General features: G+C 45.8%; 1 protein-coding gene across 18 annotated transcripts in view; it reads left to right on the top strand.

Annotated features, from left to right (window-relative positions):
* Nucleotides 1-2,952: 2,952 nt before the first annotated feature.
* The window catches only part of msi2b (musashi RNA-binding protein 2b), a 505,067-nt gene continuing 492,486 nt past the window's right edge, over nucleotides 2,953-15,533 (top strand). For 16 of the 18 annotated variants that reach the window (XM_078548150.1, XM_078548151.1, XM_078548152.1 and 13 more), the window contains exons 1-5: nucleotides 2,953-3,252; nucleotides 3,564-3,604; nucleotides 4,062-4,143; nucleotides 4,562-4,646; nucleotides 8,960-9,001. In XM_078548150.1, coding sequence (XP_078404276.1) covers nucleotides 3,191-3,252; nucleotides 3,564-3,604; nucleotides 4,062-4,143; nucleotides 4,562-4,646; nucleotides 8,960-9,001 — 312 coding nt within the window. In that variant the 5' untranslated portion in view covers nucleotides 2,953-3,190. Of the gene's footprint in view, nucleotides 3,253-3,563; nucleotides 3,605-3,744; nucleotides 3,857-4,061; nucleotides 4,144-4,561; nucleotides 4,647-5,265; nucleotides 5,327-8,959; nucleotides 9,002-15,533 lie in introns of those variants that run through there. The other 2 variants (XM_078548158.1, XM_078548166.1) reach the window with 2 other exon arrangements.

Below are 15,533 nucleotides of genomic sequence, written 5' to 3' on the forward strand. Positions count from 1 at the left end.
ACCTACCCTCTAGGCTTGGTATGTGATATGGAGACAAGAGAACAAGGGTTCTCCCATGCTTATATGTAGTGTACACTGGAGTGATTGTACTCCTTCAATCACTAGTTCCTGTTTTAAGGCATGTGCACTATAACATCTGTATAGAAGAGCATTGTGGAATGCTTTTATAAGGTAGTGGGGAGGAGAAGGATTGAGTGGGTTTAGGATTGAAATAGATCAACATCACGGTCAAAGAGGTAAGTTTTTAAAAGATAATTCAGAACTGACGTATGGTAGCTCAGAAAACGTTTTGTTTATATATCATAAGGACAATGTTATTATTCTTAAAGATCGAGGGCCTTTAGGGACCACAATTTACAGTGTGATATTCACAGATCTGCAGAATCCCTACATTTTACATGAAAAATAATGCACGCAGGTGCAGAAAAGAAACTGAAGACAACTGGTAATACACAAGGAAAAAAAGGAGGCAACAAAAGAGAGGATGGAAAACAATTTAGATTAGATAAGGAAACAGTCATAATGAGCAGGTAAAATCTGATCTTGATCGGCAATAATCGAAGTTATTAATGATTTGTGTCAGTGGTCGCATCAGTGATTGCACACCAGGAAAGCAGGTAAATATATATATATATATATGAAGTAATTTACTATTGGCATATGACGCAGGCACTTCTCTGCAGAACTCGGAGAACGCTGCATTGTCGGAAATACTGTCCTTCCGACGAGGCATGGTTAATTTGATGCTCTGCCTGTCTGTGTTGGGAATTGTTGAAGGTCTGAAGACATTAACAGAAGAGGAGTGAGGATTGTCTCACTGATCCTGGCCGACACTTCTCCCTCAAACACCACCTGCCAAAAAAAAAACAGGTTAAATGGTCATTCGTCACGTCGCTGTTTGTGGGAGCTTGCTGTGCACAAAACACTTCCCTCCTTTACCTACATTACAACAGTCACGCCACTTTAAAGGAATTGGTTGCACACATGAGCCACTTTGACACATTTCTGATAGAGACAGCACGAGATGCTCTGCTAACTTAGAACTTCCAGTGGAAATTCTAGTAGAACTTTGCTCAGTTCTTAACTTCACTGGTGCTGAAAAAAATAGTCTGGGGGAAATAAAGAAAAACAATCGATAAAATAGCGAGGGACGGTTGGAGTATAACGTTGTCAACACTCTACACTTCCTGGAAATTGTTACGAATCGACCATGTTATTAAACAACAACCGCTAACAATGATCTGATGTAAACATCATATTTCATTCAGAAATTATTAAAAAAAACATTTTTGCTTCTTTGCTGAGATGATCTAATCTGACTCAGCACGAACTTTTTAAAAAATGCATTTCAGCGTTTGAGTTAATGATTGGGAAACTGTAGGCTGGATCGAAATAGGAGAATGAATGACAAATCCCATAACATATCTTGAAGCGGCCATCGATTCCTACCCGTGGCAAAATCAGAACATTAAAAAAAATATATATATTTAAATATATATGTGTTTGGTCTTTGAATTAATATTTAGTAAATAAGTTGTCGCTCTGGAAATCAGCCTGATTTCCGCCAGCCAGACTTTTAAAGACGGGATTGATTCAGCGGAGTAAATGCTTTGGTAAGCCTGGTGCAGCGTGAAATGCAAGTCTGGAAGGCAGGGGCAAGTGCAAAAGGGATTTTATTTAATACTGGGTTAATGCACAATGTGTGTTTTCTGTTGTGAATGAGGGAAATGAGATTAAAGCGAAACACTTGGGGGGTGACCAGCAGGGGAAGGAAGAAAAAAAGCCTGTAAAACTCGTGAAACTGAGAGTCTTAAAAAGGCGAGCAAGAGTCATAACTGAACTGGAAATGTCTCTTACTCTGTCTCTAACTCCACTGATGCTGCCAGACCTGCTGAGTTTTTGCAGCACTTTCTGCTTTTATTTTAGATCTCCAGCAGTGTACCTGCTTTTATTTTGTTTTCCTTTCCCCCCCCCCACCCACCAAAAAAAAAAGGGGGGGGCGGCTGGATGGGATGGCAACTCATCACCCAACACATGCACCAATTCATTTGTTCTCAGAGTGGGGGCTGCAATTCCAGATGTTATTTCACGTGCAGCTGACCTTTTTTTTCTTCCCCCCCCCCCCCCCCCTCTGGACGGTGCATTTTATTCCCAAACACTTGGCAAATGAGTTTGTCTCTCTTTCTGAAATCACTTTATATGTTGTATATGCAAGAGCTCCTGTCAATCACAGCTTCGCCCTCCTTCCCCGGAGGCTGCGAGACTGGGCAGCTTTCCGCAATTTGCACCGGGGTGCAAACTACTTTGCTATTTCATTTCCTCTGCTTTTTGGTGTGTGTGTGTGGGGGGGGGGGCGTTTTGTTTATTTTGCTTTTGGCCACCCCCCCCAAAAAAAATTCTGTGTCTCTCTGCTGCCATGACGTCACCGGCATTGCTGCCGCTTTCCATGACAACGGTGGTGCAGAGCGGGCCAATGGCAGGCCGCGCCGGCTGGAGCTGTCAATCAGCGCCGCCACGCTCCCTGACGCACGAGTAGTGGGGAGGCGGGGCTTCCCCCCGTCAGGAAGGAGCCGGCCGGCCGGGGCCGCGAAGGGGAGGGTGGGCCATTGGGCGGCGCCTGATGGACGGGCGGCGCCGACCAATGGCCGGGGTGGGCGGCTCGGGCGGCGCGGCCGGCGCTCGGGGGGGGGGGTGATGGCCAATGGGAGCGGGTGGAGGAGGAGAAGGGGGCGGGGCGTAGTCTGAGTTTTGTGTACAGCGTGCCGGGGTGGGTGGGTGGGTAGGGGGGGGGGAGAAGAGAAAGAAGGTGGCTGTGATGGACGGGCAACGCCGACCAATGAGCGGGGAGGGGGGGCGGCACCGTCGGCGCCGAGGGGTGGCGGCCAATGGGAGCGGGCGGAGGGGGCGGAGTCTGGGTTTCGGATACAGCCAGGGTGTTGGGAGAGAGAGGGAGAGAGAGAAGGGGGGTGGGAAGAGGGGGAGGGGCTCCAGGCTCAGGGCCCGCCCACGTGGGGGGGCTCAGGCAGCAGCAGCAGCAAAGCGGCGGCTCCGGACTGAGCTGATCCCCACGTGTGACGAGCTCATTCCCCGGCTGCCAGTCGCTTCTCTGAGCGGGGGCTTCTTTCCTTTTAGTTTTGGGGGGTGGGAGGGCTGTGTGAGTGAGTGTGGTTTTTATTTTTAGTTGCTAGATATGGAAGCAGACGGTAGCCAAGCCACCTCTGGCAGTCCAAACGACTCGCAACATGACCCAGGGTATGTTCTGATCTGACTTTTTTTTTATTTTCCACTTGCTGTTTTTGCCCCTTTTTTTCTTTTCATCCCATCCTCTCTCTTTCTCTCTCTCTCTTTACCCCTTTCACTCTTTTACACCTAGTTTTTTTGTTAAACTGCACTCAGTCAGGCCTCCCCCCCCCTCCCCAAACACCTTCTCCACCCCCCCCCTTCTCTCTCTCTCTCTCCCTCCTTTCTCTCTCTCTCTCTCTCTCTTCCTATTTAAGCTGCAAGTTACACGTCAAAATGGCCGATCTGACATCTGTGCTCACTTCTGTTGTGTTTTCCCCCAGTAAAATGTTCATCGGCGGCCTCAGCTGGCAGACTTCACCAGGTAAGAGAGCCCAGGCAAAGAAAGTATTTCTCCCTCTGTTCCCAGCGCTTTTTTTGTATGTGTGTGTGTGTTTATATATAACCTTGCAAAGAGAGAGAGAGAGGGGAGGGGGGTTGGGTTGGTTGGGTTGGGGAGGGGGGGTGTGGGTGCTGTAGGAATGGAAGGAGGAGGTGTGGGATTCAGTGAGCGATCGCTCTTTTTAGTTCCAGTTTTACAAGGTTGCTTTTTGATTGCGGCCGGGTTATTATAATGGTAACATCATGGAGTTGTTTTGGTCCTCCTCCTCCCACGACCCCTACGTTCAATGATTATCTTTTGAAGTGTGCACAGGCTACCCTAGTGACAAAACCACACTAACCTGCTTTTTCTCTTTTTTTTTGTCTCTTTACCCCCTCCCCCTCCTCCCCTCCCCTCCCCTCTCCCCATTCTTCCTCTTCGAATTTATTTATTTTTACAGATAGCCTTAGGGACTATTTTAGCAAATTTGGCGAAATCAGGGAATGTATGGTAATGCGAGACCCGACCACGAAGCGATCCAGGTAAGATCGTCCATTTACTTTTTATTTAACCTTTTTTTTATTTTTTTTTGGAAAGCGTTCCTGATTTTTTAAAATAAGTTTGATCCTGATTGCATCCGAAGTGCTTTTATTTTTCTCGCTTCTAATTGTGACACTGTCTCCAACGAAGAGTGTCTGAGCATTGAGCTTATTTTTTGACATTGTCCTGATGTTTAGAGGTGATACTTTGTGTATATATGCGTTGCATTTTTTTTTCGCTACATTTGTAGCCCATCCCTCTCCCTTTATCTTTCTCTCTCTCCCCTCTCTCTTCTCTTCTCTTCCACGCTCCTTGAGTCTTTGTACAATCGAAGCGATATTTTGACACTTGTGTTTGATTCCCTCTTCCCTGTTGCTCGTTATTTACTCATCGTCTTCTTGTTTCTTTGTGTCATTTCAGAGGCTTCGGTTTCGTTACGTTTGCCGATCCTGCAAGTGTAGATAAAGTATTAGCTCAGCCCCACCACGAATTAGATTCCAAGACGGTATGTTTGTGTGTTTCTGTGTCGATTTCCTTCAGTGTAAAACTGTAACGAACTGATTTTTCCCCCCCTCTCTCTCTCTCTCTCTTAAGGTCATTAAATGCCCGATGTGTCTCATCTTAGTAGAGCCAAAAATGACCTCGGAATATTAAAGCCAACTGTTAAAAATGTGTTTCGCTGCAACTTAAGTCCCTTTTTTAAGAGAGGGAAAAAAAAATGTATAATTTCCTACCCTACCGAAACAGCTTCACTGTCAGTTTCATGTCAGTTACATAAATTGACAAACCGCCTAGTGGCCGATTAAATTGCTAGTTAAATGGAAGTCTTGCAATTAAATTCTAATCGCTTTTCCAAGCAGTATGATCGGGATGAAACGCAAATGGGAGACGGTAAGGTTTGAGCTTTTGCATTTCTTATTTTGGGGAGAAAAAAAAAGCCTCCCCTTTAAGAAAAGCGATGCCGCAGCTCCAAGCAGAAAGTTTACTAAACACAAGAGAATGGACACACAAGCTGAGTTTGACTGTAAATCGCATGAGTGAGTTTCTTGTTGATCATTCTGTGTATCTTGTGTCTTAGCATCTGTTTGTAGCGTTCTATATACCCTTTCGACTTTGTTTTAAGGTTCAGGCAGGAAACCGATCGACAGAAGCTGTTGTTTACGGTTGCATTAAAACATTATTTAGGTAATGACAACTACATCAGAAATAGTTTGTTTTCTATCTAGTGACCTCTAGAAGACTGTAGTTAGTTTATTTTTAAAATCTCTTTACTTAGTTAGAGCTAACTAACTAATTTATCTTGTAGTTTTAAAAATGCCTAGTTTATACATTTTGCAATATAATGGTTTTAGCCAGTGCTAATTTTTCTGTACTTATTTTTTTTAATCAAATTGAGAATACCATGGGAGACTAGTCATGGCTACATAATCCAATTTGAGCTCAGAATTCTAGCACCCTCCCCCTCTGACAAAATAAAAATTCTTTTGGGTGAGAAATTGGTTTCTCAGGCAACTCCCAACGACGCTGGGTGAGATAATTAATTAAAATTCCCACTCTCAATTCTGGCTGACGGACCGGATTAGACACCCTTGAAGCACACAAGGTATCAGATTGTGCGAAGGAGGTTACTTAATGCTAAAACATCGAAGGGAGAGGAATAAGGCCAGCTTCAAACTGAGGAGAGAGTTTGGGCATGGGAGTAGTGCTTCAGTGAAAATTGTCTTCAAGCAACTGTGGTATTGACCTGTTTTAAACACTAGAAGGTGCACAATATTTCCCATTATTATAATATATACTTTTGCTAAAGTGTTGAAAAATACGTGAAACATAAATTTGTATCTTTTTTTCCTTCTTGGCCTCTCTGTCAGTTAAGCTGTGTCCCAAACACCAGAATTGCATATTCTCCCTGCTAGGGTTTTTTAAAAAAATAATTTGTTGTGTGCAAGCCAGTTATTTTGATGTTTAAAGTGTGACTTGAATTTTGCTAATATATTGGGATTGGTTTTGACCTGCCAAGGAAGTAAGGTAGCAAATCTGTTTTGTTCATGCTGTAAGTTAAATTTCAACCCATTAGAGAGGGTTTCATGATGGTCACCCTGTATTGTGGTTTTCAGTGGGCGTTAGGTTTTGGTTGTGGAATTGTGATGGATTTTGGGTATTGCATTGACATTGCAGAGGACAAGGTGCTGATTGATGCTGTCAATGGAAGCGTAAGGTGAGAGCATTGCAGGTGTTTAGCACAGACTGGGTTGTGGGCAGAATAAAACACCTTTACTCACTGCTGCTGCTGCTGAGGGCGGGCACCTTCACAGTCTGTGTGGATCCATAGACGAGGATATTCCAGTGCTTCTCCATGCAACGGGACTACACTTCTAATGGGTGGAGAGATCACACTGGCCCATGGTGCAGTTTCTCACTCTGATCCTGCTGTACTTGGCAGTTTATTACATCCCCCTCCCAACCAAAAAAAAAAATTGGTTTGCCATTTCTTCCAGGGCTAGAAACTAAAGTGAACAAATGAAGCAGGAACAATCTCTGGCTGAAGAGAACTTGGGTGGGTTTTTATTTTATTATTGAAGAGCTGCTTAAAGTTCCCAGTGGGCTTGAATGCAGCCTGTGAAGTATATGTCACCAAGTGGATAGCTCTGAAGGTGTGTTCATTGTGTCCCTTCTTTCCCCACACTTTCAACCTTTTTTTTATAAACTGTTTGTCATGTGCTGGGGAAATAGTCCTTTTGGATATCTGAAGCTTTTCACACCTCGCATGTGACCATTCCCCATATTTGAACCATTCCTAAGAGTCTCTTTGTCATCAAGGCTAACCACACACTCACTCCTCACTCACTCCACTCATTCATTCACACACTCTCACACGTACACACACTCTCACACGTACACACACTCTCACACGTACACACACTCTCACACGTACACACACTCTCACACGTACACACACTCTCACACGTACACACACTCTCACACGTACACACACTCTCACACGTACACACACTCTCACACGTACACACACTCTCACACGTACACACACTCTCACACGTACACACACTCTCACACGTACACACACTCTCACACGTACACACACTCTCACACGTACACACACTCTCACACGTACACACACTCTCACACGTACACACACTCTCACACGTACACACACTCTCACACGTACACACACTCTCACACGTACACACACTCTCACACAGACACACACTCTCACACACCTTTTCAATGGAAGACTCCTGGATTGTGAACTGAAGTTGCAGGCCATGTTTAGCTGTCCCCTCCCGGGTCCCTTCTCCAATCTGAGATAGTTTCCTAAATGCCCACCACCCAGAGGCTTTCTCTCACGCTGGACTGTCAGAACTTATGAACAGGGTTGCAGTTCTCCTTTTGGGGTTGTGAGGACAGTGCTCCCTATCTCTCCTGTCCCCGTCATTCTAGCCCTGCTCCTCAGTTGCATTTGTTTCGATAACTAACCAACAATGCCAGGAGCGACCGTTGGCATTCTAACTTTGGCCGCTGTGGGTTAGAGCAATGTGAAAAGGAGATCCCAACTACTTGGGTTTATCTCGCTTTGTGAAATTGGGAGGATGTTAACTGGATCCTTTTAACTGCAAACTCAACAACATAGCTCCTGAGCCATGGGGAAGAGAAAATCAAAATTTTGACTGGATCTGCACCCAGTTTTGATAACAGCATGCAGCTAGGAAGAACAGCTAACCGGGTGGGAGTTGATTGAGTAGAGAGAGTAGTTATTTTGTGGTTGGTGAGTACAGAGTACGGGAAAGTTGCTTCCTGCATTGTGTGTTGCATTGGCTATGCAGAGCCAGAATGGTGTTGAGAGATGCTTCAATGGATTAGGGAGAATAACCAGGATTCCCAGTTGTGACTGACTACTGCCTAGCGGTCCCTGCTGGAAGTGCGTGTTTGTCAGGTGAAGATGTGCTTGAGAATGGCTGGAGTGACCCCCAACCCACCCACAACCACCAAATTCCACCCCCCCCCCCCCCCCAACCACCACCAAATCCCCATGACCGAATAGCTGCCTTGCATTTGCGTGTGAGTGATTGGTAATTGGAATGCCTCTGGAATGACATCCCAATTCGGAGTTGACATGTTTAGGATGATGGGTGTTGTGGAATGGAAATTTTGTATGTAAACCTCTTCATAGCTCTGGGTGTATATGGAGAGAGGGGCAATTCAGAATTTGTCTTTTTAGCCTTGCACAGTGGTGCTAATTCCAATTTTATTTAGAGCTGGATACAAGTATGTTGCCAGCTCTGTTCTCTTGATTCCTGCTCTGTTTCTTGGTCTGACCCCACTTCACTGCACCAAGTCTGTGGCTCCTTCCTTCAGAGGCTCTCTCCTGGCTGGGTGTGATGTTTAGCTATGTGAATGGAACAGGTAACCTCCCAGTCCATGCAGGAACCAAGAGGCCTGGGCATTCGTCAGATATGTGAGCATTTAAATGGGGCATAAAGGCTACATAGTGTTCAGGATGTGTGGGCCAAGAGGGGAAAAAAGATTTCATTCCTCCCCTTTGATTAGCAATTATTGTTGAATTGCGTCGAGCGAGTGGCTTCGAAGCAATAACAAGGACTAATAATCCTCAGGGCCGTGGCTGACGTCTTTAAAACAGGTTCAAAAATAAAGCAGGACAGGATGTAAACGGTGACCGGCGGCCTTAGAAACTTTCTGCTTTATTATTCCTTTTTGCCTGAGAAACACCATGTTGGTTTGAAATGGCCTGGGGCGGGGATGCACCCAATGATTTCCTGACCCTTCTCTGATTTGCTTCAACAGATTGACCCTAAGGTTGCATTTCCTCGAAGAGCACAGCCCAAGGTAAGTGGGAGGATCATTACTGTGATTTGTTTTCTATCTGTCAGGGCGCACTGAGGTATTGTTGGAGGCTTTGGCAAGTGCTTTGGGGAGAGCGATGAAAAGAGAGAAGTGTTACATACGAACACACTGGTTTTGAGTTGGTAATGAAACCTTGAAAGCTCGTGTGCGTCGCTTGTTTGAGGTTCTGAGACATTGCAGCGGGAGCATTTGTTTGTGTTCTGTTTTACACTTCTGATTTTGCAATCTAATCCTCGTCTTGTGGCTTCTCTAGTATTTGCAAGTGGAATGAGGGGGCTTTTATTTATTGTTGTGGTTTGTTTAATAACTTTATTTGCGAGAAATAGGCAGCATTCTTTCTGATTTTGCTGAAACACGATTACAACAGATGGATTAACGCTAGATATTTAGGTTCAATTAGCGGAGAGGGTCAGGGTGGGGGTTGGTAGGGGGAAAAAATGCTGCTGAGCCTCGGTAACAAATAGTGTGTTGTGTTCTGAACCAGGACTGTCCTGTGAAAATGGAGATGGCAAGACGGGGGCCTGAACCTTCCAGTGCCCTTTGACCTTTAGATTGAGAGGGTCAACATGTGGTGTTGCTTAATGTTGCTTTGATTGTAGGCTGACAGGATGTGAATGGGCCAAAGGCAAATTATGCAAATTGCCTTGGAGCCTGATTGCATTAATGCTCGACGAGTCTGGTAACCTGGAAATAGTTGGTGTTCCTTGATGCAAGGAAGCCTGTGTTCGCTCAGTATACTTTCCTCACATGTTTTAAAAGCCAGATTTCCTCCTGGCTGCTGCGCTGAAAGGAAGCTAAGAAGCTGCCTGACTGGTAGCTCACGGGGCTTGCACACCTGGTCACCACGGGAAAACTTTTTAACTCTTGGCGGCCCTAAGGTTCAAGGCCGCGTACTGCCTGCCTGTCGGTTCCGCTTGATGCCCGCGTGCCGTGAATGACGATACCTGTGCCACCTCGGGAGGCGGGAAGGGGAGCTGCTCCCTCAAGTGTATCGATTTGATAAGTGGTTATTTTTGACGCGAGCAGCAGCATTGGACTAACTTGAACTAGGAAACCGCCCGGGGCTCCCTGCCTGTAAAATAGGCACGTAAAATATACACTTTAATTTTCGCAATTTGCTTTTCTGAGGGGGCAGCCCACCCCTTCAACATGATTCCCGGAAATCACTTTTTTATTTTAATGGAACATTTTCACACCAGTAACCTACCACTGAACATAATGGGATGGTAATGAAAAGAAAAAATCTCACTCAATAGCCCTTGTGTGAATAGCACTAAAATTATATTAATGCAGGAACTGTTTGATCTGTGACAGCGCTTAATGTGCACAAAGCTTAACACAAGGTGTAACGCAATCTGGCGTGTAGAATGATCTGTATATAATCTTGTATTCGGCTCTTTGCTGATGAATGGGAACAGTTGGGGTGATTGCAGTTGGATTTAAAAGCAAAGTGCTCAAGAAAAGGTGTTAGATATGAGGTAAGCAGCCCCAGACGTCGCTTGGCAGATCACAGAGGCATAGTCTTTCTGCTGCCTGGTTTGATTCGCTGCTTCCCGCGGTTTTTAGTGTTTTTATAACTCTCTCTTTGTGTGTGGTCCTTGGGATCTGTCATGGAGTGGGGTGCAAGATGAGAAGGAGGGCGATGAATGAGTTGGTCAATTCAAGACGAGTGGTCTCGAATAGAAGGTGCTGTTGCACGTGGCAAGTGTGTTCATGGGGGTTTTCTCAGGTGTGGACTTGCACCGAAGTTGTTCCTTGTGATTTTGACGTGAGGTGTACGGCCACCATTTTTTTGTGTTGCACTCGGCCAGCTGGGGGTGGCCTTCAGCCTGGGGACAACTCTCTTGTCTGTCTGATTTATTGCCCTCGCTGTGTTGCCGCGGGTGAGGACAGCATTGCGGTGTGTGTGTGTGTGTGTGTGTGTGTGTGGAGGCCGTGCCAACGTCCCTCCCGTGGGTCAGTCGTGCAGCGATTCCACTACCTGTGCACGTGAGCAGGCCCAAAAGGATGTAACGTTTTGACACCGTGTCTCTGCGTCACTGGGAGAACTGTCCTGAAGCCATTCGCGCACCTGTGACCGTCGTTGTCTGTGTGACCTGCCAGTCGTTTTGTGCTCAGTAGATTTTGCCGCAAGATACTAGGCTGCTACCTGAACCACCAGCACTGGCAAACAGGGACTTGGTTCAGTGACACCTCCAAAGCCAGGCACTTTGTTGTGAGCGTCGCGCTCTCTCAATGCCGGACTGTCGTTGCAGACTATGTGAGGCAGTGAAAACCACTTTCTGCTTGCTTTCAGTTTGACTTCGCGTTACAAAGGCACAAGAGGAGGGCAGCAGTTTTCAATTCGGACTTTTTTTTTGATTCAAAGCCTAGTGGGAGCCCTTGATTCCGAGAATAGACTCTCTATTTTCCTCCCTCAGGGCCCGAGGCTGGATCTGCTCTGTGCATGTGGAGTTGGTCTTTGACTGTGGTCCTTACTATTCAGTGTTGTCTACCGTGCAGCTCTTTAGGCAGCAACCCTCAGTGGGGTTAACGCTTAGGCCTCCTTGTTGACAGCAGTCGAAATGAGCAGTGTCAGTTTTTTTTTGGAGGGGAAAAGCAATTGGGCGTTTGGAAAATTGCTGCTTGTGCACCTAATATCTGGGATTAAATTAAAAAATTCTCCATTGAGATATTGCCATACTTTGAATATAACAAGTTTTGGTCCTTTTTTTTTTATATCCCTTCTTGCGAGGGGGTGGTGGGGAAGTAGACTCTATTAAAAGTCAAGTCAGCCCTGGCTGTGTGGGATTGCTTGGTACTCTGCGATGACACAGGTGTTCATTGAGAGACTGCACATAACTGTGACAGTTTTCACCCCTGTTTAAATCAGGCCCTGCTCACTCAGAGGCGTGTTTATATGTGACTTGCAAGCTGAAATTTGCTTGACAACTGCGGCCCCTTTTAAGTCCTGCTTATTCATCGGGAATGAAAGACAGCTTCTCAATGCCTTACTACGGCTGCCTTCCACAACTGCATTCAATTTAGATCCGCCTTGAAGTTCCCTTTTTTCTTTTATGCGTGCGTGTGTGTGTATGTATTTTAAAAGGTTGTTGAGAAAAAGCTTTTAAAATAAGCGGGGGTGACCTAGACACATAAATCAGCTCCGCACAATAAAAAGCACTGGATAGAGCAGAGAGGAACTGGAGACTGCTTAGTGGTGAGTGTAGGGAGCTGGGGAGTAAAAGGACACCAGGGAAGGGGTGAGGTGAGGTTCTGGCGCTTTCCTGTTTTGTACAGAACCCTGCTTAATTTCCCACAGCTATTTTGTGCAGGGCTTGCAATGAAACTATCTAGCTCGAAAGAAATGAGGTAGAACTGGATCCACACGACTGGTACTGGGAGAAAACCTAATGTTGAATGACAGTAATGAGGTTACCGGGGTGGTTTTGTATACACGCTTTTAGCTTAGTTTAAAAAGGAAATAAACCCTTTTTTTTTTCCTTGACCATTCTATCTTGCATTTTCTGTTTCCACTTAGTCTGCCCTGTTTTCAAAGGTTTCAATCAGGATATTTTTGCTTCTGACCCACTTTGCCTGCTGGGAGCGCGTTGATTAGCGTGATTTCAGGAGCTGCAGTATACCGAACCTGTTCACCTACACACATGGCTCTGCATTTCCCCTTCGCTTGACCGGTTAACATCGCCCCCTCCCCACCAAACTCGGTCCCGCGCAGCCCTTGTTGAAAGCTCCCTTTTGGGTTTAACTCTTTCTTAATTGGTTTGTATTTTTCTATAAGGCAGTCCGGCAAAGGGTTAACGAATCCTGCTGATTTAAGTGTTGTGGAACGGGCATCGTCCGAACTGTTTTCTCCCTCTCTCTGAGGGGGTCAGTGCAGGAAGGCGAAGGAGCAGAGGGTTTCATTTCATTCCTGGACTGTTTTTGGTGCTGCTGACTGATAGGGGGTCACATTCACCTGCTGTTTGTGCTCATGTGATGCATTTGGCTGATGTTTGGAAAAAATTACTTTTTTCTGAAAAAAAGTAGCGGCAACACAAATCGTCGCGTTAAAATGAGTTCACGGAGGGAATGAAACACCCCGGGTGTGTTCCCTAATAACATAGCTGCTTAAACCCAGAGGGTCAGAAATGGGAAGGTGGACCTCCATACAAGAATGGTATTAGTGTTGATGATAGGATTTCAGTAAGGCATTGTTATGTCCACTTGAGTTTTTTTTTATATGTGCAAAATCACCCAGTGGTAAGTTTATAGACCCTGTCCTTCTGAACATGGGTTGTGTCGTTGGATTGTATAACCCTAGGGCAAAGTACTTATAAGTCTGTCACCTATGGTGGCAATTGGAGCAATTTGAAATAAGTCGATAAAACACAAGAAGTATTGGCACTGCACTAAAGTGTATTGGATTAAGTGTGATTTCTTTTACCTACAGAGTACTAATGCCGATATGCTAAGTAGGGTTGACTGTACTGTGCACCAGGCTGAAGACCTCTCCCTCTCTCCTCTCTCTCTTTCTTTCCTGATCTCTCTTTCTCTGCCCCCCTGTCATTTTTTTGTCTTTTTCTCTCCCTCTCTTTTTTCTCCTTTTCTTTGTCTACTCTGCTTTCTCTTTCTTCCACTTTCTCTCTTTCCTTTTTTCTCTTCCTCTGTTGTTTTCTCTCTTTTTGCTCTCCCGCCTTTTTTCTCTTTTCTCTCTCTCTCTCTCCCTCTTTTTCTCTTTTCTCTCCCTCTCCCTCTCTTTTTTCTCTTTTCTCTCTCTCTCCCTCTCTTTTTTCTCTTTTCTCTCTCCCTCCCTCTTTTTTTCTTTTTTCCTCTCTTTCTTAGTTCAGCTCAGAAACTTTGCTCAGAGAGTGGTAATAATGTGGAACATGCCATCATAGAGATCGGTTGAGGTGAATAGTATTGATGCATTTAAGGGGAGGCTGGAAAAACATTTCAGGGGGAAGGGAATAGAGGGTTATGATGGACTTTGATGTGGAAATATGGGAGGAGGCTCGAGTGGAGCATAGACACCAGCATGGACTGGTCAGGCCAAATGGCCTGTTTCTGTGCTGTATATTCTATGTAACCTCTTTCCGTCCCCAATCTCAGTATCTGTTGTCATTTTTGCTTATGCACGAGTATCTTTTTTTAAGTTTGGTCTGTCAGGGGCTATGCTGCTGACGTGGGATCTTGTTCTGTAAACCAGGTGTGCGGGTTCCTACTGTGGGGATTCAGCAGTGAGTCACTGCTCCCTGTGTCTGCCCTGCAGAGCTGCATTTGGAAGGTCGTAACAAAATCTGCTTCTGTCAACCCTTTCCTTATCGTCATCTTTGACAGGCAGTGTTGTTCACAAGGAGAGCTGAGATGCTCTGTGTTTAAAAAATACCTTGATGGCCACACCTCCAGCTGCCCCCCCCCCCCCCCCCCTCCCCCCTCCCCTTGCCACCATAGCAATATTTGACAATAAGGGGATGGGTTTTATTGGGTAAGGAAAAGGCTTTTGCAGCATTTTTCCTCCAGGGTTAACCTAACGCCATCAAAATGGCAGCTGCTCGCAACTTTCCCAAAGCTGCTGTTTTGCGGAGAGCTGTTCAATGGTGAGAGTGTGGAAAATTGATGGTGCTTTCAGAGTTTTTGATTGCCCCTCAACCTGAGGCAGCCCATGTCCAGATGCAGCAAGACCTGGACAATATCCAGGCTTAGGCTGACAAGTAGCAAGTAACATTCGTGCCACACAAGTGCCAGGCAATGACCATCTCCCACAAGAGAGAATCTAACCATCACCCCTTGATGTTCAATGGCATTACCATTGCTGAATCCCCCACTATCAACATCCTGAGGATTACCATTGACCAGAAACTGAACTGGACTAGCCATATAAATATTGTGGCTACAAGAGCAGGTCAGAGGATAGGAATCCTGATCTCCTGACTCCCCAAAGCATGTCCACATTCTACAAGGCAATGTCAGAGTCTGCTGGAATACTCTCCACTTGCCTGGATGAGTGCAGCCCCTATACCACTCTTTCCAAGACAAAGCAGCCCGCTTGATTGGCACCCCATGTACAAACATTCACTGCCTCCACCACCAATGCACAGTGGCAGCAGTGTGTACCATCTACAAGATGCAGGAACTCACCAAGGTTCCTTAGCACCTTCCAAACCCATGCCCTCTGCCATCTAGAAGGTGGGCAGCAGACACATGGGAACACCACCACCTGGAGGTTCCCCTCCAAGCCACTCACCATCCTGACTTGGAAATATATTGCCGTTCCTTCACTGTCGCTGGGTCAAAATCCTGGAACTCCCTCCCTAACAGCACTGTGGGTGTACCTACACCACATGGACTGCAGCGGTTCAAGAAGGGAGCTCAACACCACCTTCTCAAGGGCAATTAGGGATGGGCAACAAATGCTGGTCTAGCCAGCGAAGCCCACATCCCGTAAATGAATAATAATAAAAAAGTGGAGGGTGGATAGTGGATTGAGCTGTGGAGAATGCAGGACTTGGCCGGGTTCTGGTTTAGTACTCGATTG

The sequence above is a fragment of the Cetorhinus maximus genome, chromosome 9 (assembly GCF_964194155.1).
Source record: "Cetorhinus maximus chromosome 9, sCetMax3.hap1.1, whole genome shotgun sequence".
Taxonomy (NCBI): Eukaryota; Metazoa; Chordata; class Chondrichthyes; order Lamniformes; family Cetorhinidae; genus Cetorhinus; species Cetorhinus maximus.